Consider the following 25,929-nt stretch of genomic DNA (forward strand, 5'->3'; position numbering starts at 1 on the left):
CAAAGTATTCACCCTAGTCCTGGACGCTGTAATTAGGGATGCTTCTTCTTGGGAGCCAGCTCTGAGCCAGGTATGTAACTCTTATTCTCCCGATATTACCATATCTGCCTGGTACGAGTAGCCAGCAAGCCTCTTATACTGTCTTAGAGGTTTTTATAACAGGCAAGACATGGCACAAAGAAAAATAACAAAATGCAGATGCAGGAGAAGTAATAACAAGAACAAGAAGAAAAAGAGAGGAAAAGGAGAACTTGTGTCAGGCAGAAATACATTATGGTATTATATACAACGCACCCACTCCAGTGGGGTCGTGGGGGTGGTTCCCCTACCCAAAGGCAGGAAAAAGTCCCTCAGCATGGCTGAGTTTGGGGCCTTTTATGGGCTCAGAATAGGGAGTGCATGCTGATTGGTTTGTGAGTACACAAAAAAGATTAAAGTGAAGACACCACTCAAAGGTGGGCACAACAGTGTAGAAAACCAATAGAAAAGGGTAGGTATATGTAAAGTAAGCAAAGGGTGGGAACGTGAACCTGGAAGGCCAAGCTTGCAGTGGAGAAATACTTGCCAACTGATATTGAAGGAACAGCCAAGATGAATGGAAACACAGGACTTCAAAGACATAATGTATAGTTCAGTGGATATTCTACTGGTATAACAGAATAAAATATTCCATCTGGTGGGACGCTTCCAAGATAGCTGAATAGGAACAGCTCCAGTCTATAGCTCCCAGCCAGAGCAATGCAGAAGACGGGTGATTTCTGCATTTCCAACTTATGTATCGGGTTCATCTCACTGGGGTGTGTTGGACAGTGGGTGCAGCCCACCGAGTGAGAGCCGAAGCAGGGTGAGGCATTGCCTCACCCAGGAAGCGAAAGGAGTCAGGGAATTATTCCCTTTTCTAACCAAGGGAAACCGTGACACACGGCACATGGAAAATTGGGTCACTCCCACCCAAATACTATGCTTTTCAAAGGGTATTAGCAAATGGCACACCAAGAGATTATATCCCGCGCCTGGCTCAGGGGGTCCCACTCCCACGAAGCCTCACTCATTGCTAGCACAGCAGTCTGAGATCAAACTGCAAGGCAGCTGCAAGGCTGGGGGAGGGGTGCCCGCCATTGCTGAGGCTTGAGTAAGTAAACAAAGCGGCCTGGAAGCTCAACTGGGTGGAGCCCACCACAGCTCAGAGAGGCCTGCCTGCCTGTGTAGCCTCCACTTCTGCGGACAGGGCATACCCAAACAAAAGGCAGCAGAAACCTCTGCAGATTTAAATGTCCCTGTCTGACAGCTTTGAAGAGAGTAGTGGTTCTCCCAGCATGGAGTTTGAGATCTGAGAATGGACAGACTGCCTCCTCAAGTGGGTCCCTGACCCCCGAGTAGCCTAACCAGGAGGCACCCCCCCAGTAGGGGCAGACTGACACCTCACACGGCCGGGTACCCCTCTGAGACGAAGCTTCCAGAGAAGTGATCAGGCAGCAACATTTGCTGTTCAGGAATATTCGCTGTTCTGCAGCCTCCCCTGCTGATACCCAGGCAAACAGGGTCTGGAGTGAACCTCCAGCAAACTCCAACAGACCTGCAGCTGAGGGTCCTGATTGTTAGAAGGAAAACTAACAAACAGAAAGGACATCCACCCCAAAACCCCATCTGTACCATCATCAAAGACCAAAGGTAGATAAAACCACAAAGATGGGGAAAAAACAGAGCAGAGAAGCTGAAAATTCTAAAAACCAGAGCGCCTCTCCCCCTCCAAAGGAACGCAGCTCCTCGCCAGCAATGGAACAAAGCTGGATGGAGAATGACTTTGACTAGTTGAGAGAAGAAGGCTTCAGATGATCAAACTTCTCTGAGCTAAAGGAGGAATTTCAAACCCATCGCAAAGTGCTAAAAACCTTGAAAAAAGATTAGATGAATGGCTAACTAGAATAACCAGTGTAGAGAAGTCCTTAAATGACCTGATGGAGCTGAAAACCATGATACAAGAACTACGTGACGAATGCACAAGCTTCAGTAACAAATTCGATCAACTGGAAGAAAGGGTATCAGTGATTGAAGAACACATGAATGAAATAAAGCGAGAAGACAAGATTAGAGAAAAAAGAGTAAAAAGAAACAAACAAAGCCTTCAAGAAATATGGGACTATGTGAAAAGACCAAATCTACATCTGATTGGTGTACCTGAAAGTGACGGGGAGAATGGAACCAAGTTGGAAATTACTCTGCAGGATATTATCCAGGAGAACTTCCCCAACCTAGTAAGGCAGGCCAACATTCAAATTCAGGAAATACAGAGAACGCCACAAAGAAACTGCTCGAGAAGAGCAACTCCAAGACACATAATTGTCAGATTCACCAAAGTTGAAATGAAGGAAAAATGTTAAGGACAGCCAGAGAGAAAGATCGGGTTACCCACAAAGGGAAGCCCATCAGACTAACAGTGTATATCTTGGCAGAAACTCTACAAGCCAGAAGAGAGTGGGGGCCAATATTCAACATTCTTAAAGAAAAGAATTTTCAACCCAGAATTTCATATCCAGCCAAACTAAACTTCATAAGTGAAGGAGAAATAAAATCCTTTACAGACAAGCAAATGCTGAGAGATTTTGTCACTACCAGGCCTGCCCTACAAGAGATCCTGAAGGAAGCACTAAACATGGAAAGGAACAACCAGACCAGCCACTGCAAAAACACCAAAATGTAAAGACCAGAGATGCTAGGAAGAAACTGCATCAACTAATGAGCAAAATAACCAGCTAACATCATAATGACGCCATCAAATTCACACATAACAATATTAACCTTAAATGTAAATGGGCTAAATGCCCCAATTGAAAGACACATACTGGCAAATTGGATAAAGAATCAAGACCCATCAGTATGCTGTATTCAGGAGACCCATCTCACATGCAGAGACACACATAGGCTCAAAATAAAGAGATGGAGGAAGATCTCCCAAGCAAATGTAAAACAAAAAAAAGCAGGGGTTGCAATCCTAGTCTCTGATAAAACACACTTGAAACCATCAAAGATCAAAAGAGACAAAGAAGGCCATTCCATAACAGTAAAGGGATCAGTTCAACAAGAAGAGCTAACTATTGTAAATATATAAGCACCCAATACAGGAGCACCCAGATTCATAAAGCAAGTCCTTAGAGATTTACAAAGACACTTAGACTCCTACACAATAATAATGGGAGAGTTTAACACCCCACTGTCAACATTAGATCAATGAGACAGAAAGTTAACAAGGATATCCAGGAATTGAACTAAACTCTGGACCAAGTGCACCTAATAGACATCTACAGAACTCTCCACCCCAAATCAACAGAATATACATTCTTCTCAGCACCACATCGCACTTATTCCAAAATTGACCACATAGTTGGAAGTAAAACACTCCTCAGCAAATGTAAAACAACAGAAATTATAACAAACTGTTGATCAGACCACAGTGCAATCGAACTAGAACTCAGGATTAAGAAACTCACTCAAAACCACTGAACTACATGGAAACTGAACAACCTGCTCCTGAATGAATACTGGTTACAAAACGAAATGAAGGCAGAAATAAAGATGTTCCTCGAAACCAATGAGAACAAAGACACAACGTACCAGAATCTCTGGGACACATTTAAAGCAGTGTGTAGAGGGAAATTTATAGCACTAAATGCCCACAAGAGAAAGCAGGAAAGATCTAAAATCAACACCCTAACATAACAATTAAAAGAACTAGAGAAGCAAGAGCAAGCACATTCAAAAGCTAGCAGAAGGCAAGAAATAACTAAGATGAGAGCAGAACTGAAGGAGATAGAGACACAAAAAAACCTTCAAAAAATCAATGAATCCAGGAGCTGGTTTTTTGAAAAGATCAACAAAATATATAGACTGCTAGCAAGACTAATAAAGAAGAAAAAGAGAAGAATCAGTAGACGCAATAAAAAAAATGATAAAGGGGATATCACCATGAATCCCACAGAAATACAAACTACCATCAGAGAACACTATAAACACCTCTACCCAAATAAACTAGAAAATCTGGAAGAAATGGACAAATTTCTGGACACATACACCCTCCCAAGACTAAACCAGGAAGAAGCTGAATCCCTGTATAGACCAATAACAGGCTCTGAAATTGAGGCAATAATTAATAGCCTACCAACCAAAAAAAGTCCAGGACCAGACGGATTCACAGCCAAATTCTACCAGAGTTACAGGGAGGAGCTGGTACCATTCCTTCTGAAACTATTCCAATCAATAGAAAAAGAGGGAATCCTCCCTAACTTATTTTATCAGGCCAGCATCATCCTGAAACCAAAGCCTGGCAGAGACACTACAAAAAAAGAGAATTTTAGACCAATATCCCTGATGAACATCCATGTGAAAATCCTCAATAAAATACTGGCAAACCGAATCCAGCAGCACATCAAAAAGCTAATCCACCATGACTAAGTGGGCTTCATCCCTGGGATGCAAGGCTGGTTCAACATACACAAATCAATAAACATAATCCAGCATATAAACTGAACCAAAGACAAAAACCACATGATTATCTCAATAGATGCAGAAAAGGCCTTTGACAAAATTCAACAACGCTTCATGCTAAAAACTCTCAATAAATTCGGTGTTGATGGGACATATCTCAAAATAATAAGAGCTATTTATAACAAACCCACAGCCAATATCATACTGAATGGGCAAAAACTGCAAGCATTCCCTTTGAAAACTGGCACAAGCCAGGGATGCCCTCTCTCACCACTCCTATTCAACATAGTGTTGGAAGTTCTGGCCGGGGCAATCAGGCAGGGGAAAGAAATAAAGGGTATTCAATTAGGAAAGGAGGAAGTCAAATTGTCTCTGTTTGCAGATGACATGATTGCATATTTAGAAAACCACATCGTCTCAGCCCATAATCTCCTTAAGCTGATAAGCAACTTCAGCAAAGTCTCAGGATACAAAATCAAGGTGCAAAAATCACAAGCATTCTTATACATGCATAAAAGACAAACAGAGAGCCAAATCATGACTCCCATTCACAATTGCTTCAAAGAGAATGAAATACCTAGGAATTCAACTTACAAGGGATGTGAAGGACCTCTTCAAGGAGAACTGCAAACCACTGCTCAACGAAATACAAGAGAACACAAACAAATGGAAGAACATTCCATGCTCACAGACAGGAAGAATCAATATTGTGAAAATGGCCTTACTGCCCAAGGTAATTTATAGATTCAATGCCACCCCCATCAAGCTACCAATGACTTTCTTCACAGAATTGGAAAAAACTACTTTAAAGTTCGTATGGAACCAAAAAAGAGCCCGCATCTCCAAGACAATCCTAAGTCAAAAGAACAAAGCTGGAGGCATCATGCTACCTGACTTCAAACTATACTACAAGGCTACAGTAACCAGAACAGCATGGTACTGGTACCAAAACAGAGATATAGACCAATGGAACAGAACAGAGCCCTCAGAAATAATACCACACATCTACAACCATCTTTGACAAACCTGACAACAACAAGAAATGGGGAAAGGATTCCCTATTTAATAAATGGTGCTGGGAAAATTGGCTAGCCATATGTAGAAGGCTGAAACTGGATCCCTGCCTTATACTTTATACAAAAATTAATTCAAGATGGATTAAAGACTTAAATGTTAGACCTAAAACCATAAAAACCCTAGAAGAGAACCTAGGCAGTACTATTCATGACATAGGCATGGGCAAGGACTTCATGTCTAAAACACCAAAAGTAATGGCAACAAAAGCCAAAATTGACAAATGGGATCTCATTAAACTAAAGAGTTTCTGCACAGCAAAATAAACTACCATCAGGTTGAACAAGCAACCTACAGAATGGGAGAAAATTTTTGCAATCTACTCATCTGACAAAGGGCTAATATCCAGAATACACAAAGAACTTAAACAAATTTACAAGAAAAAAACAAACAACCCCATCAAAAAGTGGGCGAAGGATATGATCAGACACTTCTCAAAAGAAGACATTTATGCAGCCAACAGACACATGAAAAATTGCTCATCATCACTGCCCATCAGAGAAATGCAAATCAAAACTACAATGAGATACCGTCTCACACCAGTTATAATGGTGATCATTAAAAAGTCAGGAAACAACAGGTGCTAGAGAGGATGTGGAGAAATAGAAACACTTCTACACTGTTGGTGGGATTGTAAACTAGTTCAACCATTGTGGAAGACAGTGTGGTGATTCCTCAAGGATCTAGAATTAGAAATATCATTTGACCCAGCCATCCCATTACTGGGTATATACCCAAAGGATTATAAATTATGCTGCTATAAAGACACATGCACACATATGTTTCTTGTAGCACTATTCACAATAGCAAAGACTTTGAACCAACCCAAATGTCCATCAATGATAGACTGGATTAAGAAAATGTGGCACATATATACCATGGAATACTATGCAGCCATAAAAAAGGATGAGTTCATGTCCTTTGTAGGGACATGGATGAAGCTGGAAACCATCATTCTCAGCAAACTATCGCAAGGACAGAAAACCAAAGACTGCATGCTCTCACTCATAGATGGGAATTGAACAATGAGAACACCTGGACACAGGAAGGGGAACATGACACACCGGGGCCTGTTGTGGGGTGGGGGGAGGGGGGAGGGAGGGATAGCATTAGGAGATATACCTAATGTAAATGACGAGTTAGTGGGTGAAGCACACCAACATGGCACATGTATACATATGTAACAAACCTGCATGTTGTGCACATGTACCCTAGAACTTAAAGTATAAAATAATAATAATAATAATAAATATATACCATCGGCATACCCTGATCAAGGTCTGTTTAAGTATCTGAAATGTCAAATTATCAAGAAGCTGTTTTTAGTCATGTCATTATAGATAGGGATAGAAATCTTCTAGTGATCTGTGTTAAGAAAGATTTTTTGAGCCACATCCGGGTTCAGCAGAAGCTGGCTGATCGATTAGCAATGTTTTCCACATCCACACGCTTGCCGGATAGTTTCCTTTTCTTTTCTAGAACATCCTCTCATTAACTCCTTCCTGGTTCTCTACATGCATGCTTCTCAAGCTTTAACATGGATATGAAACACTTGCTAAGATGCAGATTCTGATGCAGTAGGTAGGGGTAGAGCCCATGATTCTGCATTTCTGAGAAGCTCCCAGGTGATGCTCATGCTGGTCCCCAGAACTTTCAAGTCGCCTTTTTTAACATTATGACAATTTCCCTTGTTAATTACCCAGAAATATTATTACTTTATCCTTTTTTCTTACTGCTGGCCAGGCAGAGAAGTAAGAAAATAGCCACTGCTCTCAGGTCTTAATAATCAGAAAAAAATTAAAATTTAATATAAAAGATTCCTAAAACATTCTATGATCTTCAGTGTGATATATCTCTATATTTATATGTGTGTGTATACATATATATATTCATAAAGTCTGATTTATCATGCTTTTATTGGTAAAAAGTTTCTCTCAACCACTCTTTCTCAGTCCTAGACTACAAAAATGATTGATTTTTCCTTAAAATGACCCTGAAGTTCTGCAAGATCCTAAACTCCCTGCTAAATTATCAAATAACTCATTTTCACTACAGTTGCATAATTAATTTTACTTTATTGCAGTCTAATTTTTTAAAATGTTATCCCAAACATGATGTACATGGTAATTCTCAGTTACTTCAAATACACTTCACTCAACAATGGAAATGGCATGAAAGTGAGGGATACTTATTCATTTTTATGAAGATTATTACATAAAACGAGCATATGTGAAAAAAATCAGAAGATACAGCCATTGACAAGTTAATCAGTTTATATCTTTGCACATTATCAGTTGTGAAAAATCCCAAGATATAAAGCTTTTTTAATCATAGTATCTCTCAGAGAGGGTGTGGGCCTTGTACCTTGCATCAAAGCACATTTTCCTCATGGAAAAATTTCCGAACTGAGTCTTCCTCTTCTTTAAAGTTTTATTTGATGTCAGTCACAAGATCAGAAGGATCATGAGGCGTGTCCCTGTCAATGACCAGCTTTTCAGTTCTATGTAGAGTCAATGGGCCCACTTTCTACTCCAGGTCCCTCAATACTTGAAAATTCTGTGTCAATAAGCGGTTTCAGAAATTTCTCAACCTTGGTTAATCTTTGTTTCAGTTTCTGCTGCATGGACTCATACTCAGCCAAGATTCGGGCAAACCTTGTTTGCAGGAGGTCTACTGACCCCTCCATTCGAGTAACTTTCTCTTCAAGATCTTTAGGATCACTGCCAGCATTTGCAATGTTTAGATCCAGTAGACCATCTTTCATTAAAATCTGCTTCCCTTTCTCTTCCAGCATAGTTTTGGCATCTGGATACTCAGTTAGAGCTTCCATGAGGTCATCTTTTGAGAGACAGAACAGGTCTGAGTAGCCAATACTTTTAATATTGGCAGTTCGTCGATTGCCGGCTTTGCTCCCTTTAATATTAAGAATGCTGATCTCACCAAAGTAGCTGCCGTCGCTCAATACCACAAACTGAGTGACTCCATCATCTGCCACCACAGCGAGTTTGCCTTCCTTGATAATGTACATCTCTCGTCCAATATCCCCTTTCTTGCAAATATAATCTCCAGGACTGTAGACTTGGGGTTGCAATTTCAAGACCAACTCCACCAACAGACCAGCTTCACAATCAGCAAAAATGCGTACCTTTTTTAATGTGTCTAAGTGAACATTGATGGCAATTTCTGCTCTTAGTTTATCAGGTAGATACTTTAAGACTTCTTTCTCATCAACTGTTTTTTTGTTGGTCCACAGGTAGTCAAACCATTTAATAACCCTCTTTTCCATATCTTTGCTTACATTTCGAAAATGCATATATTGCTTGATAGCATCAATTCTTGCTTGAAATTCTGCTCTGGCCGCATTCATGTTGGAAATCATAGAACCTATGTTACCAACGATGGTAGCAAAAATTAGCACTCCAATTAGGAAATCAACCACCACAAAGACATACTCAGAATCCCTCACAGGAGGGGGTGTTTCACCAATGGTAGTCAAAGTCAGTGTAGACCAGTAAAGGCTGTATACGTATTTTCTAGCCAAACGGCCAAATTCAGGATCATTAGTATCAGGGTAGACCCATGTATCATTTCCAAATCCAATAGCTTTAGAAATAGAGTAGTACACACATGCATTCCAGTGGATAATGATGACGATGTACATAACAAGGTTGGAAATCCTGAAGATGTTTGGATAGTTTGTCCTTGTTTCTGTTCTCTGGAAGAACTCAAACATACGAGAGATTCGTAATAACCTGTTTAATCTAATTTCTGGATAGTTCCACCCTAACTTAAAATACAGCAAATCAGTTGGTATCAGTGACAGAACATCAAGTTTAAATTGTAAGTTGGATTTATATTTATTTATGAGTTTAAGTTCTTCCTTTACCAGCAGTCCTTGTTCTAGGTAACCTAAAATAAAAAATAAAATAAATTCAGTGTTTCTCCTTTTTATGTAATTGTGAATTTTTGTGAAGTAACTGTCAATTAACTTTGTTGAGGTCAAAAGAAAAATTCATTTTCAATAAATATGACTTTAACAATGTAATAAAATACAAATATCAATCAACCTATGGCTGTAGAAAATATTCTGCTGCAGAAATAAAAGGTAAAATTTTGGCCAGACAGCTCACATCTGTAATCCCAGTACTTTAGGAGGCTGAGACTCAATATCACTTGAGCCTGGGAGTTCGAGGCTGCAGTGACCCATGATAACACTACTGCATTCCAGCCTGGGCAACAGTGAGACCCTGTCTCACAAAAAAAAAAAAAAAAAAAAAAAAAAAAGTAAAATTTTGTAAGTGCAAAAGTGAAAGTGTACGAATCTCTCAAGGTCTATCATCTCCATCCAGGTAAAGCCATTCCTTTCATGAGTAGTGTTCTTGTGATATTGTGAGATAAATACATATATATATATATATATATATATATATATATATGGTCCCTGGCACAGGACTCTTAAAACTCTTGTAATTTCCTAAGCAATATGGTTACTAAGTGATTTTTTTTTTTTAGTCAGAGTCACCCAGGCTGGAGTGCAGTGGTGCAATCTCGTCTTGCTGCAACCTCTGCCTCCCGGGTTCAAGCAATTCTTCTGCCTCAGCCTCCTGAGTAGCTAGGACTACAGGCACGTGCCACCACACCCAGCTAATTTTTGTACTTTAGTAGAGACAGGGTTTCACCATATTGGCCAGGCTGGTCTCGATCTCCTGACCTCATGATCCACCGGCCTTGGACTCCCAAAGTGCTGGGATTACAGGCGTGAGCCACTGAGCCCGGCCCTAAGTCCATCTTTTGTTATGGTATTTGGTTCTTGACCCCAGTTCCTGAAACAGAGTTATTTGTCCCTTGATGTTTCCTGGGTGATAGAAATGTCTTTTGTTCTGGCCAGGTGCAGTGGCTCACACCTATAATCCCAGTGCTTTGGAAGGCTGAGGCAGGAGGATCCCTTGAGTACAGGAGTTCGAGACCAGCCTAAGTCTCTATGATATTATAAGAAAGAAAGAGAGAGAGAGAGAAAGAGAGAGAAAGAAAGAAAGAAAGAAAGAAAGAAAGAAAGAAAGAAAGAAAGAAAGAAAGAAAGAAAGAAAGAAAGAAAGAAAGAAAGAAAGGAGAAAAGAGGGGAGAGGGGAGGGGAGGAAGGAAGGAAGGAAAGGAAGGAAGGAAGGAAAGGAAAGGAAGGAAGGAAGGAAGGAAGGAAGGAAGGAAGGAAGGAAGGAAGGAAGGAAGGAAGGAAGAAAGAAAGAAAGAAAGAAAGAAAGAAAGAAAGAAAGAAAGAAAGAAAGAAAGAAAGAGAGAAAGAAAGAAAGAAAGAGAGAAAGAGAGAGAAAGAAAGAAAGGAGGAAGGAGGGAAGGAAGGAAAAGGTGAGGTCCAAGATGGGGCTGGTCACCAGAAAGACTAAGTTATGTTTAGAAGCTTGGAACTTTTACCCCAACCTCCTTCATCCAGGAAAGGGAGAAGCACTGGAGACTGAGTTAATAGTCCATCATGCCTCCATGGTGAAGCCTCTATAAAAATCCCTGAACTATGGGGTTTGGAGCATTATCAGGTTGGTGAACACATCTACGAACTAGGAGGGTGCCACACCCCAGTTCCATGGGGACAAAAGCCCCTGTTCTCATGACTCTTCCCAACTTTGCCCTATGTATCTCTTCATCTGGCTCTTCCTCGGTATCCAGTATCATATCCTTTATTAATAAAATAAAGCAGTAAACGTAAGTGTTTTCCTAAGGTCTGTAAGTTGTGCTAGCAAATTACTGGACCCACGAGGGAGCTATGGGAACCGCAATATATAGTTGGTCAGTCAGAAGCACAAGCCACAACCTGAGACTTACGATTGGCATCTGAAGCAGGGGATCATCTTGGGAGACTGAGCCCTTAACGTGTGAGGCCTGTTCTAACTCCCGTGAGTGTGCGAATTCAGTTAAATTTTAACCCAGCTGGTGTTACAGAATTGCTTGGTGTGTAGAGGAAACATCACATACATATTGGAGACCAGAATTGTATTGTATTGAGAGTGTAGTAATATACAATGCGTTGTTGTTTTTTTCCCCACCATACACAGTTCGTGGAAGGTTTCCTGAACACGCTAGTGATGTACCTAATAGCCCATGCCACTGCCTTGTCAGAATCCCAGCTCTACCCTGGATGCTTGGGTACTTGCCCTGTGCTGTCTATTTTGCATATTCTTGCCTTACCCCTTCAATGTGAAGCATAAGTGTCCCTTGAGGCTGCATTTTCATCTGTCATTCTTGCTCCCTTAGACACTTGGGATCTTCCCTCCTATGCTGTTACCATGGGGCTTGTGTGTTTTAAACCCAGCATTTCAGCCATCTGATACATTACACTAGGAAAGGGATTTGCTCCTTCTCCTAAACTGACTACCAAAGTTACAAATATGACAGAGCGAGTGGAGCATTGTTCCAGGTTACTAGTATTTAGAGAATGTTCTATTTTACATAATGATTCTTTAAAGGTTATAGTCTGTGTATACTGGTTACATTTGCGAGTGAAGAGTGGTGTAGAAACAATCAGCTTCTACCTACTTAACAGAAATACTTCCGAAGCTATCCCCTCCGGTCAATAATATCTCATCATAAACCACAAAGCTGAGCTAAATGCATTTTTTCCTCCTTCTTATAAAATTTTGAATATGGCTCTGCTGAGGACAACGACATTTTTCCCCATGACTCTTCAAATTATCTCCCTGTTAGGTAGCAATTACTCTTCCCCCTGTAACTGGCAGAATATTTCTGCTCTCTCTATTCCTCTCGCCTGGCACAAAACCAATGAACAAGATAATGGAGGAAAGCCGCATCTACTTGTCAAAAGGTTGCCTGGTAACTTCCTCTGAATCAGCTGGAGTCATCTAAGCCTGTGAGTTTATACATCGTGACTCTTGCTTTCACCTGTGCCTTTTTCTCTAGAACAGATTTTTGTGGGTTTACTTTGAAGAATACTTGGATTAGGAAATGTCAAATTACAATGCTAGAGATAAAAGCATAAAATTTTAAAATATTCAAAACTGAACATATTTACCTGTCCTTGTTCGTACAAACATATCAATTAAATAGACTATGTCTGATACGTAATCTAAAATGAGCCAATATTCTAGGTAATCAGATTGAAGTTCATCAAAACATGCTCTGTAAAAAAAGAAACACCTGTATAAATAAAAAAGAAATGTGGGCCAATTTAAGTAAAAGTTCTCTTTGTATATTTTCTTTATCATGGTGAGAAGCACAGCACACTCAGGCTAGGAGAGGTCCTTAGAGTCCTTTAATCAACCATGGCTTTCCCGAAACTCTCCCTGAGTGGTTGGATTTTGATCCTCACACTTCTGAATTCTAACATCCTTTCCATGATGCTAGTCAGCTTTGTAAAATCATCCAATAAGAATAAGTGGATTGAAGGTTACAAGTATACAGCAAGACAGAAGGAATAAATTCAATGTTTGATTAACAGACTGTACTTAACAAAAACGTATTGAACTTGGGTGATGGACACCCTAAATACCCTTTGTTATATACAAGTAACAAAATTTCACACATACCCCAAAAATTTGTACAAAAAAATCTTTAAATAAATTTAAAAAATAAATGGCCTAAAACTAAAATCAAAATATGTTGGGTGAAACACATTGATCACCTGGTTCATATTGACTATCTGTACCCAAAATGCTTTAGGAAATTGTGCTTGGCCTTGGATGAGGGAGATGTTTACCATGTAAAAGACACTAAATCCTTGACCTTTATCCACTATTGGCAACATTTTTTTCTCATAGGCCAAAGAAAATAGTTTCTCCCAATGTTCTAATTAAGTTATCATACAACCAAAAGTTTACAAGTCTTCCCCTCCAACAACAGACACTGGGGTCTATTTGAGAGTGACAGGTGGGAGAAGGGAGAGAAGCAGAAAAAATAACTATTTGGTACTAGGCTTAATACCTGGGTGAGAAAATAATCTGTGCACCAAACCCCTGTGACATGAGTTTACCTATATAACAAGCCTGCACATATACCCCCGAACCTAAAATGAAAGGTAAAAAAATTAAAAAAGAAAAGTCTTCCCCTGACCCCTCCATGCATCCCAGTACTGGAGACCCAGTTATACTGAGAACTGAAGCACCTCCTCCTGATTCCAGGAAAACACACTGAGTATAATCTAGCCTCTCTTTACCACCTGCAGTAGAGAAAGGGGGTGTGTCCTAAAAGGCTCTAAGTCAAATTGTTTAGTCAGTGAACTTGGAAATTAGAAATGGGGTGAGATCCACAAAAACAAACAAAAAAAAATTATAGACACCTGGCAATAACCATTGTCCAGTTGTACATAACAGGTAAGGTGATGCAAAACAGCCAGTTGTAATACGTGTTTCCCGAAGGATCAATAACCACAACTTCTTTCTTCTCCCTAGCAGCAATTAGAAATAAAGGGGATAGTTACCAAGATACAAGAACATTTTTTATTTACCATATTAAACATCATTATGCCCATCAACCACAATTAATGAAATGGAAGTAAGCTGGAGAAGCTCACTCTGCAGTGGGAAGATTAGCATGGAATAAGAGCATTAGTCATAAGAAAGTGGTTAGTGAGGGGTGGATAAATAACGAAATGACCAGTCTTATATTAAAGCATACATTAGGTTTTTACTAAAGCCCTGGTTTCACTGAGATACTGCAGTCAGTTGTATACTTCAGCCACTGAGAGGGAATAGATCCGAGGCCCCCAACACCCAGGCTGTGGGCCAGTACTGGTCTGTGGTCTGTTAGGAAGCCGGTGGGCCACACAGCAGGAGGTGAGCTGCGGGGCAAGGGAGCATTACCGCCTGAGCTCCGTCTCCTGTCAGATCAGCAGCGGCATTAGGTTCTCATAGGAGCACAAACCTTATTGTGATCTGCGCGTGCAAGGAATCTAGGTTGCACACTCCTTATAAGAATGTAATCAAAATAAAAATTAAATTTTTATTTCAGCTTTTAAAATGATGGTAGGATCCTAGAAACCTAATCCTCCTTGGAACCTAAATATTTCTCAGCGATAAGTTATCTTCACTAATGCTTAGGGAAGCGAATTAACCATAGAGAATTAAGAATAATGCTACCGTTGCGAATTTGAGGGAAATTAGAAAAAGTTTTAATTCACTTCCGATAATTTATGTTAAATGTTTATTTTTCAATATTTAAAGACATTTAGTCTTTACACAGGGCTCTTTACTGTAAAGTTTCTTTCTACTTTGCATTATGGAAAACCGTCCCTGCATCTAAAACCCATCACAATTTCATTCTATTTCAATGCCAGTAAAAGTGCTTACTCTTCTTTCTTATCTTTGCTTTTCTCCTCTTTTTTTTTCTTCTCTTTGTCCTTTTTCTTCTTTTTCTTCTCTAGGTCCTTTTTATTTTCGTTTTTATCATCTGACTTGCTGAAAAAGTTAAGCAAGTAGTATTAAAATACAGAAATGTTATGGGCAGAAAAATGTGGGGTAATTCTTGCCAAAGTCTTACCTCTTCTTTGCTTTTTTCTTTTTCTTTTTTTCTTCTGGTTCTCTAAAGAGAAAAATAATATATCTGTCACATAATCACAGTCTTCCACTCTGATTTACTTTCTTTTTCATCAAGCAAATATCTCAGCCTTGCATTCAAAGACCTGCTTCCGTGCTCAAAACCCATCTGGTCTCTTGCTGGAGATTTCTACCAAAAAAAGGGGAGGGATAATTATCCAGATAATAAACAAAAACTTCTAAGCTAATAGATGTGGGAAGTAGAAACGAATGGAGATGAATAAAGGCATAAAACCAAGAAGAAAAATTTAAGAAACAACAGCCCCCCAAGAGTGTTCTTCCAAAGTGTTAATGTATTAAAAATAATTTTTAAAATTTAAGCTTCTTGACATCATTTATATTTATCCTTGAATAAAATCATTGAGAATTTTAAGAAAATGTCATCAATTTTCTTTAGAGGGAATAACTCTGACTGAAGTCATTTTTCATGAGTAATCAACAAGCTGTCTGGTAATATGGTGGAATCTCAATTATTAGAATAATTTATCAGATTTAAGGCCACCTTTTTCTACATACAATTTCTTCTTGAGTGGAGATTGTGTAACTAGTGCCTCTTTCTATAATTAACTTTCTCTATCAGCAGGGGAATAGATTCTGAAGTCAGACAGACCTAGGGTTATAGCAGGCTGCCGTTGTCAGCTCAGATGTCTTAGGAAATTTCATTATCCAGACATGAATGAAAAGGCATCTCATTACCACTAGGATAGTCAGAGAAGGCTTTTAAAAGGAGGTAGGTCTAAAGCTAGGCCTCAAAGTATGACTAAGAGTTGGAGAAGTTGAGAAGAGAGAGGATATCAGAGCAGAAAAATTTCTAAGTGCAATGGACTTAATCTGGGTAAGAATGACCCAGCAGAAGTGGAAAGCCTCTGTTGAGAAGAAATGGAAGATAAGATTGACAAGTGAGGTGAGGTTTAACATCCAAGATGGTCACGTACAAACAGGGACAGAACCATAAAGTTGGATAAGGAAGAATTTACTGCTATGGGAGTACACTTCTATGAGTCAAGATTTGACAGCCTACCATGGATCCTGAAGGATGATGTCGACACACTACTCAAACGGCTCTTGGAAACCTGGAAAAGGTAATGGCCTATACAAAATGAAATAAACATTAACACCATGGCAGATGGTGGAGGAAGGTATCAAAAGACTCAGAAAAGTGGCATCTTGAAGTGGATACACTGTTTGGAAGATAACCTACCAGCTAATTATGTTCCCAAAGAGAGCTCGAAGGATGCAAAAGTGATGTGGAATAGGCTGGTGAGAGGGGCATTAGTAGCTTTGAGAAGTTCAGTGGTGCTATCCTCTGTAGGCCAGGGCTGATGACGGGAAATGCCGTTACAGAACTGGGTTCTCTGAGAGCAACAGGGTTAATAAGATCCAGAAATAACTGAGACTAATGGCAGTGCTTACCCATCAGAAGTAAGGTTTCTTCAGTAACTATAATGAGCATTAAGGTGGGTATGGTAACAAAGGGGCTTAACCTATAGACAGCTATGGAGGAGGTTAATAGAACACAGTATTCCTAGACAGATGGGAAGACTATTAGCTAGTTAGGGTATTATTTAATATATACAACCAAAACAAATCAGGAATGAATAATTAGGAGGTTGAGGTCAACTCATTCCATCAAAAAAATCAGAATCCTTGTAAGGGCACGGTGGCCCATGGCTATAATCCCAGCACTCTGGGAGGTCGAAGTGGGAGGATCACTCAAGCCCAGGAGTTCAAGACCAGCCTGGGCAACATAGCGAGACCCTATCTCAAAAAATGAATTGATTCATTACAATTTAAATTTTAAAAAAAATCAGAATCCTTAGAAAAGTTCCAGATCTAAGCCAATACTTAGACCTAAAACCACTGACTAGAGGAGATGCCATGACCCATGAAGAAAAACTCTGCAACACTATGACAAATATATTCCAGTAATGATTTCCTCAGTCTTTGTCCTAAAGAACCTATGGCCATTACTTAGATCACTGTACTCTGGGGGAAGAAAAAGAATTCCTAGATACATCGAAGACTGGCACAGGATCCAAGTTGATGTTGACACCTAGGGATTGAAGCATCATTGTGGCCCCCTGTTAAACTTGAAGAGCATATGATGGACTGGTAATAATAGATTTCTGGATGAGATATGACTTATAGTGTTTCCACTGAGTCCACAGACCCACTACTATGTGATCATTTCTCCAGTTCCTAAATGTAAAAGTGAAATGTATGTAATTCTTGAATATAAAAGTAGAATGTATACAAGTTCCTGAATATAAAAGAGAAATGTATATAATTGTATAAAATCACGCATGGAGGAGTGGTGGTCTCTCTTAATTTCCCCATGTAATTTATCATCTGACTCCCATAAAAACTAAATAGATCCTAGTGGATGGCAGATAGACTATTGCAAAATCAACCAAGTAGTAGCCCCAATTGCAGCTGCCGTGTCCTATGTGGAAAATAACAGAAACCCACTCTGTGATCATTTCTCCAGTTCCTAAATGTAAAGTGAAATTTACATAATTCCTGAATACAAAAGCGAAATGTAGATTAATGGTCATTGGCAGAACTCCCACCCTTACCCCACTAGTTCCTTGGCTTGTGAGGAAAGAAGGGTAAGATCAAGGAGAAGCCCTTAAGCTGCTTCCCACCTTCTGGCCAAAAGCAACATTGTATCCTGGGGAGAAAAAGAAATTCCATCCTTAAAGACCCAAAGGATGCAGGGGAAGTGATCCCTCTTCATTTCCCCACATAATTCATCATCTGACCACTGCAAAAACCAAATGGATCCTAATGGACAGCAGTAGATGACTGCAAAATCAACCAAGTGGTAGCCCCAATTGCAGCTGCTGTGTCATATGTGGAAAACCATGCATTCACTTGATATACACTGCATACCTAAGGTTCTAGGTCAGTCATGTGAATGTCATTTTTCACTACTATCAGGAAAGACGATCAGACATAGTTCCTACTCACATGGGATGACAAACTGTACACATCTACACTCTTCCAAGGCTATATTAACTCTCTTTCCTACTGTCATGACAGTCTTGAGGGACCTGGATCATGTGGACATTTCTCAAAGCACCACATTAGTCCGCTATGTCTGTATCAATGGCATTCTGTTAATCAGACCCTGAAATAGGATTACCTTCCCAAAGTGCTGGGATTACAGGTCTGAGCCACCATGCCTGGCCTTCAGTACCTTTCTTTATGTCATTTTCCATGGCTGGAAATTTCCATTCCTTTTCCACTATGTCATTTTCCACTCAGCACCTATTTATCAGCCCCCACCTGTGGCCATATGTGGGGTTCTTTAGAAGGAGCTGATACAGCGTGTTGCATAGATGGGTCAGTTTAGAATGTGGATGCAAGCCAAAATGGGCTGTGTCTGCACCACAGCCTCACTTAGAGACGGTCTTGAAAGACAGTGTGAGGTTAATTTCCCCAGTGGCACAGCTTCAAGCAGTATACAGTCATCTAGTTTGTATGGAAAAAGAAATAGTCCAAGCTGGGTGTGGTGGCTCATGCCTGTAATCCCAGCTCTTTAGGATGCTGAGGTGGGAGGATCACTTGAGGCCAACGAGTTGGAGACCAGCCTGGCCAACATGGCAAAACCCCACTAAAAATACAAAAATTAGCCAGGCGGGGTGGCGCACACCTATAATCCCAGCTATCGGGAGGCTGAGGCAGGAGGATCACTTAACTCCAGGAGATGGAGGTTGCAGTGAGTCGAGATTGCACCACTGCACTCCAGCATGGGGAACTGAGTGAGATCTTGTCTCAAAAAAATAAATAAATAAAGGAAAAAGAAATAGCCCAAATTAAGAATATACAAGTACAAAAGAACTCATGGGCAGTCACAAATGCCTTGACTGGTTGGTCAGGGACCTGGATGGAAAGATCAGGGAAAATATTTCGGGAGAAGAGGCAGACTGAATGGACATATTATGAGTGTGAGCACAAAGTTTGAAAAATCTTCGTTTTTGTTTGTTTGTTTGTTTTTTGCTCTTAGTGAACCTATCTGTTACAGAGACCAATGCTATGACTCCAAAACAGTGCTTTCTCTTGAGGAAAGTAATCAGTCACTTGATGGCAAGTTAACTAAATTGGACTCCTGACACCATGGAAGGGGCATCAAATATATTGATAAGAACTGACATATATTGTGGCTATTCATTTGCTTTTTTGCCACAGGGCTTTGACCAGTGCCATTACTTAGGGGCATATGAAGCATGATTACTAATATGAAATATTGCTTAACATCACTTTGGACCAAGGACTCACTTTAAGGCAAAAAAAAAAAAAAATGTGGCATTGGACCCTGAGTATGAGATCCCATGGTCCTATCATATGCTGCACACCTTTTGTCAGCTACTGACAGGATAGTTAAGGAGTGACCTTTTGAAACCACAGCTGAGGTGTTATCATAGAGTTTATACTCTAGGAAGATAAGGTGCCATCCTCTAGGATACTGTATATATGCTAAAACAATGATCATTGTATGGTTCCTGTATAGAATGAATTGGTCTGGGAACTAAGGGGTCTAAGTAGGGGTGACAAATGTAGGAAAGGTGTGTTTCCCATTCTTGCATCTTAAGGATCTGTGGGTCTAGAGGCCCTGGCTTCCAGAGGGGTGATGCATCTGCCAGGGAATGCCAGAGCTCCATTAAACATTAAGCTATGGCTACTCCCCAGCCACTTTGGGCCCCTCATGCCAAGAAACCAACAGGCAAGGAAGAGAGTCACCACACTGGCAAAAGTTATTGACCTTGATCATCAGAAGTAGGCAGTGCTGCTGTTATACAATGCAGGGAGGGGAGATGTATTTGCACCTAGGTGGTCTTTTGTTATTTTCCAGCCCAGTTTTGGTGGTAAATGGGCAAGTACTGTAGCCATGACTCAAGAAGGGCATGGTGACCCAGGGCTCAAGTCCTTCAGGGATGAGTGTCTATATTGTTCACACCAGCTAAGTCATCTAGACCAGCAGACCCTAGAATGAGTAGAAGCGGAGAGGGTGAAGAATTTCATTTGAGGCCTCAAAACCACCTGCAGCTGCCAGAGGCCTTAGTTTAATCCCATTAACTTTCCTCTTACAAGCTTTCTCAAGAAAAAAGAATAACCAGGATTCTGGAGTAGGTATTCCCACATGGGGTGAATTTTCTATATAAACAAAATAGATCTGAGCAGCACACAGGTGGGCTTTACAGTGGTTATGCAGGTGGTGCACAAAATTCAGGCACTCATTCTCCACTTGCCAAGAGTGTTGGTTGCTGTCAGCTCAGTCTTTCCTCTCACTTGGTTGGCCTCGGCTGAAGGAAACCACCATGTTCAAGGTTATGCTCCATCTTCTAGGGCCAACCTTTTTCCAGTAACTGTTCATGGGTACAAAGGCCCAAGTCTATTACCTAAATAGGGACAACTCTAAAAGGTCATCCCTGCTCCAGGGATCCCCATTGAATCACATTGTACATCAACTCTATTCTCTGAAGTTCAACTTCTCCCTCTCCCCAATACTGACCCCCAACTCCCTTCCAGATATTGTTCCCAAGACCATTCCCAACAAACCTCTGCATACAAGCCTCCATCTCAGAAACTGTTTCCTGAGGAACGTCACCTAAGACACATTGGCTCAAACTGGAAAGTTTCCAGGAGTAATGTGTTTCACTTATTTTTCTCAGTCACTCTATTCACAAAGAAAGTCAACTGCATGAACACTATAGACATGATTTTTTCTACATGTATTCAAATAAATGAATGAATAAATACTACTTTTCAACAAAATGGTAGACTATCATTGCCATTGTATTAGATCATTTGCTTAATAAATATTTCCTCTATAACAGATTCAGATATATTCCTATCTTTTTTACTGGTTTTCTTTAAAACCATAGCTTTGGTTTTCTATTGTAAATATACTTACTGGTCCTTATTGCTGCTGTTGTTCACATTAAAAAGTGCAATGGCACCAGGCAGGTACTGCTCTCTGGGAAATGAAAAACATGTAGTGAAATCACAATAGTCACCATCTGTATAATGTCCATGGTAAGCAAATGGTCAGAAAAAACAAATTCTTTCTTGTTTCTACTCATTACTAAAGATGGTCTAGATGATATTTCAAAAACATATTATGAAGCATAAGGCATAAAAGTGTATCCTGAGCCTCCATAAAGCATGACTTGCCAAATGCCAGTGTCTTGAACAAACATGGTGATATGGTTTGCCTGTGTCCCCACCCAAATCTCATCTTGAATTATAGTTCCCATAATCCCCACATGCCATGAAAGGGACCCGGTGGGAAATAATTCAATCATAGGAGTGGGTGTTGCCTATGACATTCTCATGCTAGTAAGTAAGTCTCACAAGATCTGATGGTTTTATAAAGGGCAGTCCCCCTATACATGCTCTCTTGCCTGCCACCGTGTAAGACATGACTTTGCTCCTCCTTTACCTTATGCCATGATTGTGAGGCCTCCCCAGCCATGTGAAACTGTGAGTCCATTAAGCCTCTTTTTCTTTATAAATTACCCAGTCTCAGGTATTTCTTCATAACAGTATGAAAATGGACTATAATACACATGGTTAGTAAATGCATATCGGTCAAAGTTCATACCAAGAATTAGCTTAAGTGAACCAACCTCAATGCCAGTAACTCCCAACAAGAGACCTAAGATGGTCAGGGAAAATAAGATGAGGAGAAAAGATAAATAAAAACAATGGGAAGGCTGGAGGTAGTCAGTGGGAAGAAAAATAGGAAAGAGGAGAAAACAGGGGAGGAAAAAAGCAAAGAAAAACTAATTATGTAAAACAGGTGGAAACCCCAGCTCCACACCAACACCACACCACACCCCTTCTGCAATCTCAATTCCGGTATCTGAAGTTTTCACAACTTCTTTATTTCCTACTAAGGATTTTTTGCTTTTCTCTTCTAGCACCTCTCTCCAGTGCTCTATTTTCTAAAAGTAGGACCAAATGGGATGGAGCATTTTAGAAAATAACAGCTAACCCTCTCACATGTACTTGCTTCGGGACCCTGAAAGAAGGATCAGAGAGAAACAAGAAATCAGAGGGGACTGGGTTTCTTAAGGGACAGACCCCAATGGGTCTCAGGGAAAATGAAGCAAGAGTGTTTACAACTTGGAACCCCATGGCAATAAATAATCACTGGGCAGTGGCAGTATTTCCCAAGAGATGGCATGGGTAGGAACAAAAATAACTCCTCCTGAGATCCCACATCTTGTCTAGATAGCAGAGGCATTTGACAAGCTTGCTCCTAAGAAGTAAAAGACCTTTTATCTAAACAACAGTTTACAAACCCATTTATGTCTAGTGTTTGATTATTGGAATGCTAAGCATGTGGGAGTTATTTCTATTCTACTGCTCAAGGTCATCGCCATGGTCTGATTGCAAAAATTCAAAACACTGCAACCTTAGGCATAAATGGTTAAAAACAGGCACCAAGGATGGATCATACTGCTCACCTCTGTGATGGTCCTCCCTTTCTGTGTGACTTATAACTAAAGGAACCCCTTGCATGATGGTTTTCATTCTCTGATTCTTCAGATACAGAGGCACTGTCATCATCCTCAGAAAAGGAGCTACAGTCCAATAGGAGGCAGAGAGAGATGTGTTAATGTTTTCAACCACTGCGGAGGAACAACATTCCTCACTAGGGGGACAATTGCCTCACCTCTTTTCCTTCTCTCCTAAACTAACACACATAACAATTTTTAGTGAGCATGAAGTTAGAACTATACAGAATACATAGAATTATATAAAATGTATGCATAATTCAGTAAAATGCATTTAACTAAGGAATTACTTTCTAGGTTTTCCACATTTCTATTGTTTGATGCATTGATTGATGTTAATATTTATCAAATAGCAAGTGTGATATCCGGGACTTAGATCATATTAAAAATTTGAGTGAACTAGTTTTCTAACTAATGTTTCTTCCCACTAAAAGTAAATTCAACCACATTCATATATATTATATTCATTTATAGGGTAAGCACTTTAAATTATACTTTTAAATCACATTGCTAGCATTTCATACTCTGAGTACCTTTCACATATATTTATGGCAATGTCATCTCTTTAGATTCAAAATGTCCCATGAGGAAAAGCCCTGCCAGTGACTAAAGAAATGTTTGGCATAGGTGCTTAATAGGTGCTTCCAAAAAAGTGACCACAATAATATCTATGTTCAGGCTGGGCATGGTGGTTCACGCCTGTAATCCCAGCACTTTGGGAGGCTGAGGCAGGTGGATCACTTGAGGTCAGGAGTTCGAGACCAGCCTGACCAATATGGCAAAACCCTGTCTCTACTAAAAATACAAAAAAAAATTAGCCGGGCATGGTGGTGCGCACCTGTAGTCCCAGCTACCCAGGAGGCTGAGGCAGGAGAATCGCTTGAAACCAGAAGGCAGAGGTTGCAGTGAGCTGAGATTGTGCCACCGCACTCCAGCCTGGGAAACAGAGTGAGACTCCGTCTCAAAATAAATAATAAATAAATAAATAAATAAGTAAGTCTGTGTTATTTGTTAGACAAGTTATGCTGTTCCAAAGTATGAATAAATTTGCTAAATTAAATACATTACAAAGTTCAAGGTTACAAATTATAAAGCTAAATTGAAATTAAACCTAGTTAAATTAAAGAACCGTGGCTAATATTAAAAATGCATGGGAAAATGTTTGGATTTACCTGCATGCTCCATTTTCCATCTTTCTTATTTCCTTTTCAATATCTGGTACAATCACATTGGGCATGTTTACAAAGGACTGTTGTGTATTGACAATATTTTTCTTCATGGTTAGTTTCATATCTGAGGAGAAAGAAGTCTTATTAGTGGGAAGGATATTTTTATATATTTACATATATAATCAAAAGTTTCACCCTATGTATTAGTCTGTTCTCATGCTGCTAATAAAGATGTACCTGAGACTGGGTAATTTATAAAGGAAAGAGGTTTAATGGACTCTTCCATGTGGCTGGGGAGGCCTCACAATCATGGCAGAAGGCAAAGGAGAAGCAAAGGCACATCTTACATGGCAGCAGGGAAGAGGACGTGTGCAGGGGAACTCCCCATTACAAAACCATCAGATCTCATGAGACTTATTCACTATCATGAGACTAGCATGGGAAAAATCCACTCCCATGATTCAACCACCTCCCACTGAGTTCCTCCCATGACACAGGGATTATGGGAGCCGCAGTTCAAGATGAAGTTTGGGTGTCCCAAACCGTATCAACCCTACCATTTTTCTAAGACTATAATACTGTCTATTTGCAGTTTTACATAGGAATTATTCTTTAATAGAATGCAGGCATGGCTTATTCCCCTAATTTCCATTGACTAGTTTTTTGTAAAATTTTTTAAATTTAAGAATGTACTAGAGGTATAAAACATTTACAAATTTGGATTTATCCCAGTTTTGAAATACTCAAGCAATATAATGTAGAACAAAACCATAGGGACCTCACATACCCATCAAGCAATTAAATAACAGTAAAAAGCAGTAGATGTAATGGAGGTAATCAGCTGTGAATTTCTATAGGCATTTAGACAAAAAGAGTCCTAAGTGGTGTTCAAACTTTAGAGGAAATAAAAATAAAATTGATCACATTTTTAGCAAGTCCCCTAAATTATTCAGATGCATATATACCCGAGCAGCATATTTTGAAAACACTGGCCTAAACTCTAGTCAGGGCATATAATTTCCTCAGCGCAGGTAGAGGAGGCAGGGTGGAATCTCAATTCACTTTCCAGCCGCTCTCAGCACAGGCCATGCCCCTTTGGCTGCTGTCTGAGACATTGCCTTCTTCACTGGCTTCAGCTTCCATCCGCCTATGATTTCTGTTCATGGTCCTCAGGAAGGATCCTCTCTCTAGTTTGAGGGTACTCACCTTGAGAATGTCGGTAACTGATGCGGGGAAGGGGACAGAGAAGTGCTGGGTAGAGAAGGCCGGGGTCCCTGGCGAGAGCTCCACAGTCGGGCCTATGCCCTCGGACCTAAGTGAAAACAGGCACTCCTGTTTTTGCCCCAACGATGCATTTTCCGGGACCACTCTGGCTGCCACGTCCCCCGCATCCTGTGCCCATATACACCTGAAACCTCAGCGGGCACACACACAAGCGGCTGAATGTCGAGAGGAGCAGAGGAACAGAATGGCAGAGAATGGCAGAGAGCGACGGAGAGTGGTGCAGAGCAGCAGGGCGGCACGGCGGAGAAGAAGGGAAGACGAGTCTGAACATCAAGAGGAGTTGTGTCCAGAACGGCAGAACTCCAGTGGTAGATTATCCCCACACCCCTCCACCTTCCCGGAACTCCAACTCCCCATCCCTCTGAAAGTCACCTCTACTGTTCAACAAAGTCTCTGCATTCATCACCTTTCAAACAGTTCATATGACCTGATTTGTCCGGGACTCCGGAAAAGAATGGAGGTGGGGAGGTTAACACTCAGCTGTCCCCGGACAGCAAGGCTAAAGGGGCTCATTATAACACATGCCCACTTGGACTCTGGGACCTGTCAGTCTGCGTGCTCCCCCTTCCCTCAGGGGTTTGAGCAGCAGCGAGGGAGGAGACTAAACAGATGAGCCACACCCCTGCAGCACGTCCCGCAAGGGGAATCAGGAAACCTTCCCGTTTTATGACCACATGAAAGATGACATCGCCTGCTTCTTCCATGGCTTCCAATACTCGGTGCCAGAATGGCTCTGACTGCAGAGTGGAGAATGTTCCTCCCCTTAATTCCTTACTGGCCTTGATCACCTAGGCTTTGAGTTTGATACTTGCCCTTAAAAGAGTCAACCACTTAAAGAAC

At 40.5% G+C, this 25,929-nt stretch overlaps 1 protein-coding gene across 7 annotated transcripts in view; it reads right to left on the reverse strand.

Moving 5' to 3' along the window:
* Positions 1–7,611: 7,611 nt before the first annotated feature.
* The window catches only part of CNGA1 (cyclic nucleotide gated channel subunit alpha 1), a 46,869-nt gene continuing 28,551 nt past the window's right edge, over positions 7,612–25,929 (reverse strand). For 4 of the 7 annotated variants that reach the window (XM_015450333.3, XM_065544976.1, XM_065544975.1 and 1 more), the window contains 8 exons: positions 23,809–23,929; positions 22,586–22,702; positions 21,028–21,090; positions 15,055–15,096; positions 14,865–14,972; positions 13,856–13,963; positions 12,593–12,699; positions 7,612–9,465 (listed from right to left, as the gene is read on the reverse strand). In XM_015450333.3, coding sequence (XP_015305819.1) covers positions 8,057–9,465; positions 12,593–12,699; positions 13,856–13,963; positions 14,865–14,972; positions 15,055–15,096; positions 21,028–21,090; positions 22,586–22,702; positions 23,809–23,927 — 2,073 coding nt within the window. In that variant the 5' untranslated portion in view covers positions 23,928–23,929 and the 3' untranslated portion in view covers positions 7,612–8,056. Of the gene's footprint in view, positions 9,466–12,592; positions 12,700–13,855; positions 13,964–14,864; positions 14,973–15,054; positions 15,097–21,027; positions 21,091–22,585; positions 22,703–23,808; positions 23,930–25,011; positions 25,118–25,929 lie in introns of all 7 variants that reach the window. The other 3 variants (XM_045392339.2, XM_065544974.1, XM_074039735.1) reach the window with 3 other exon arrangements.

Source organism: Macaca fascicularis, chromosome 5 (genome assembly GCF_037993035.2).
Source record: "Macaca fascicularis isolate 582-1 chromosome 5, T2T-MFA8v1.1".
Lineage (NCBI taxonomy): Eukaryota > Metazoa > Chordata > Mammalia > Primates > Cercopithecidae > Macaca > Macaca fascicularis.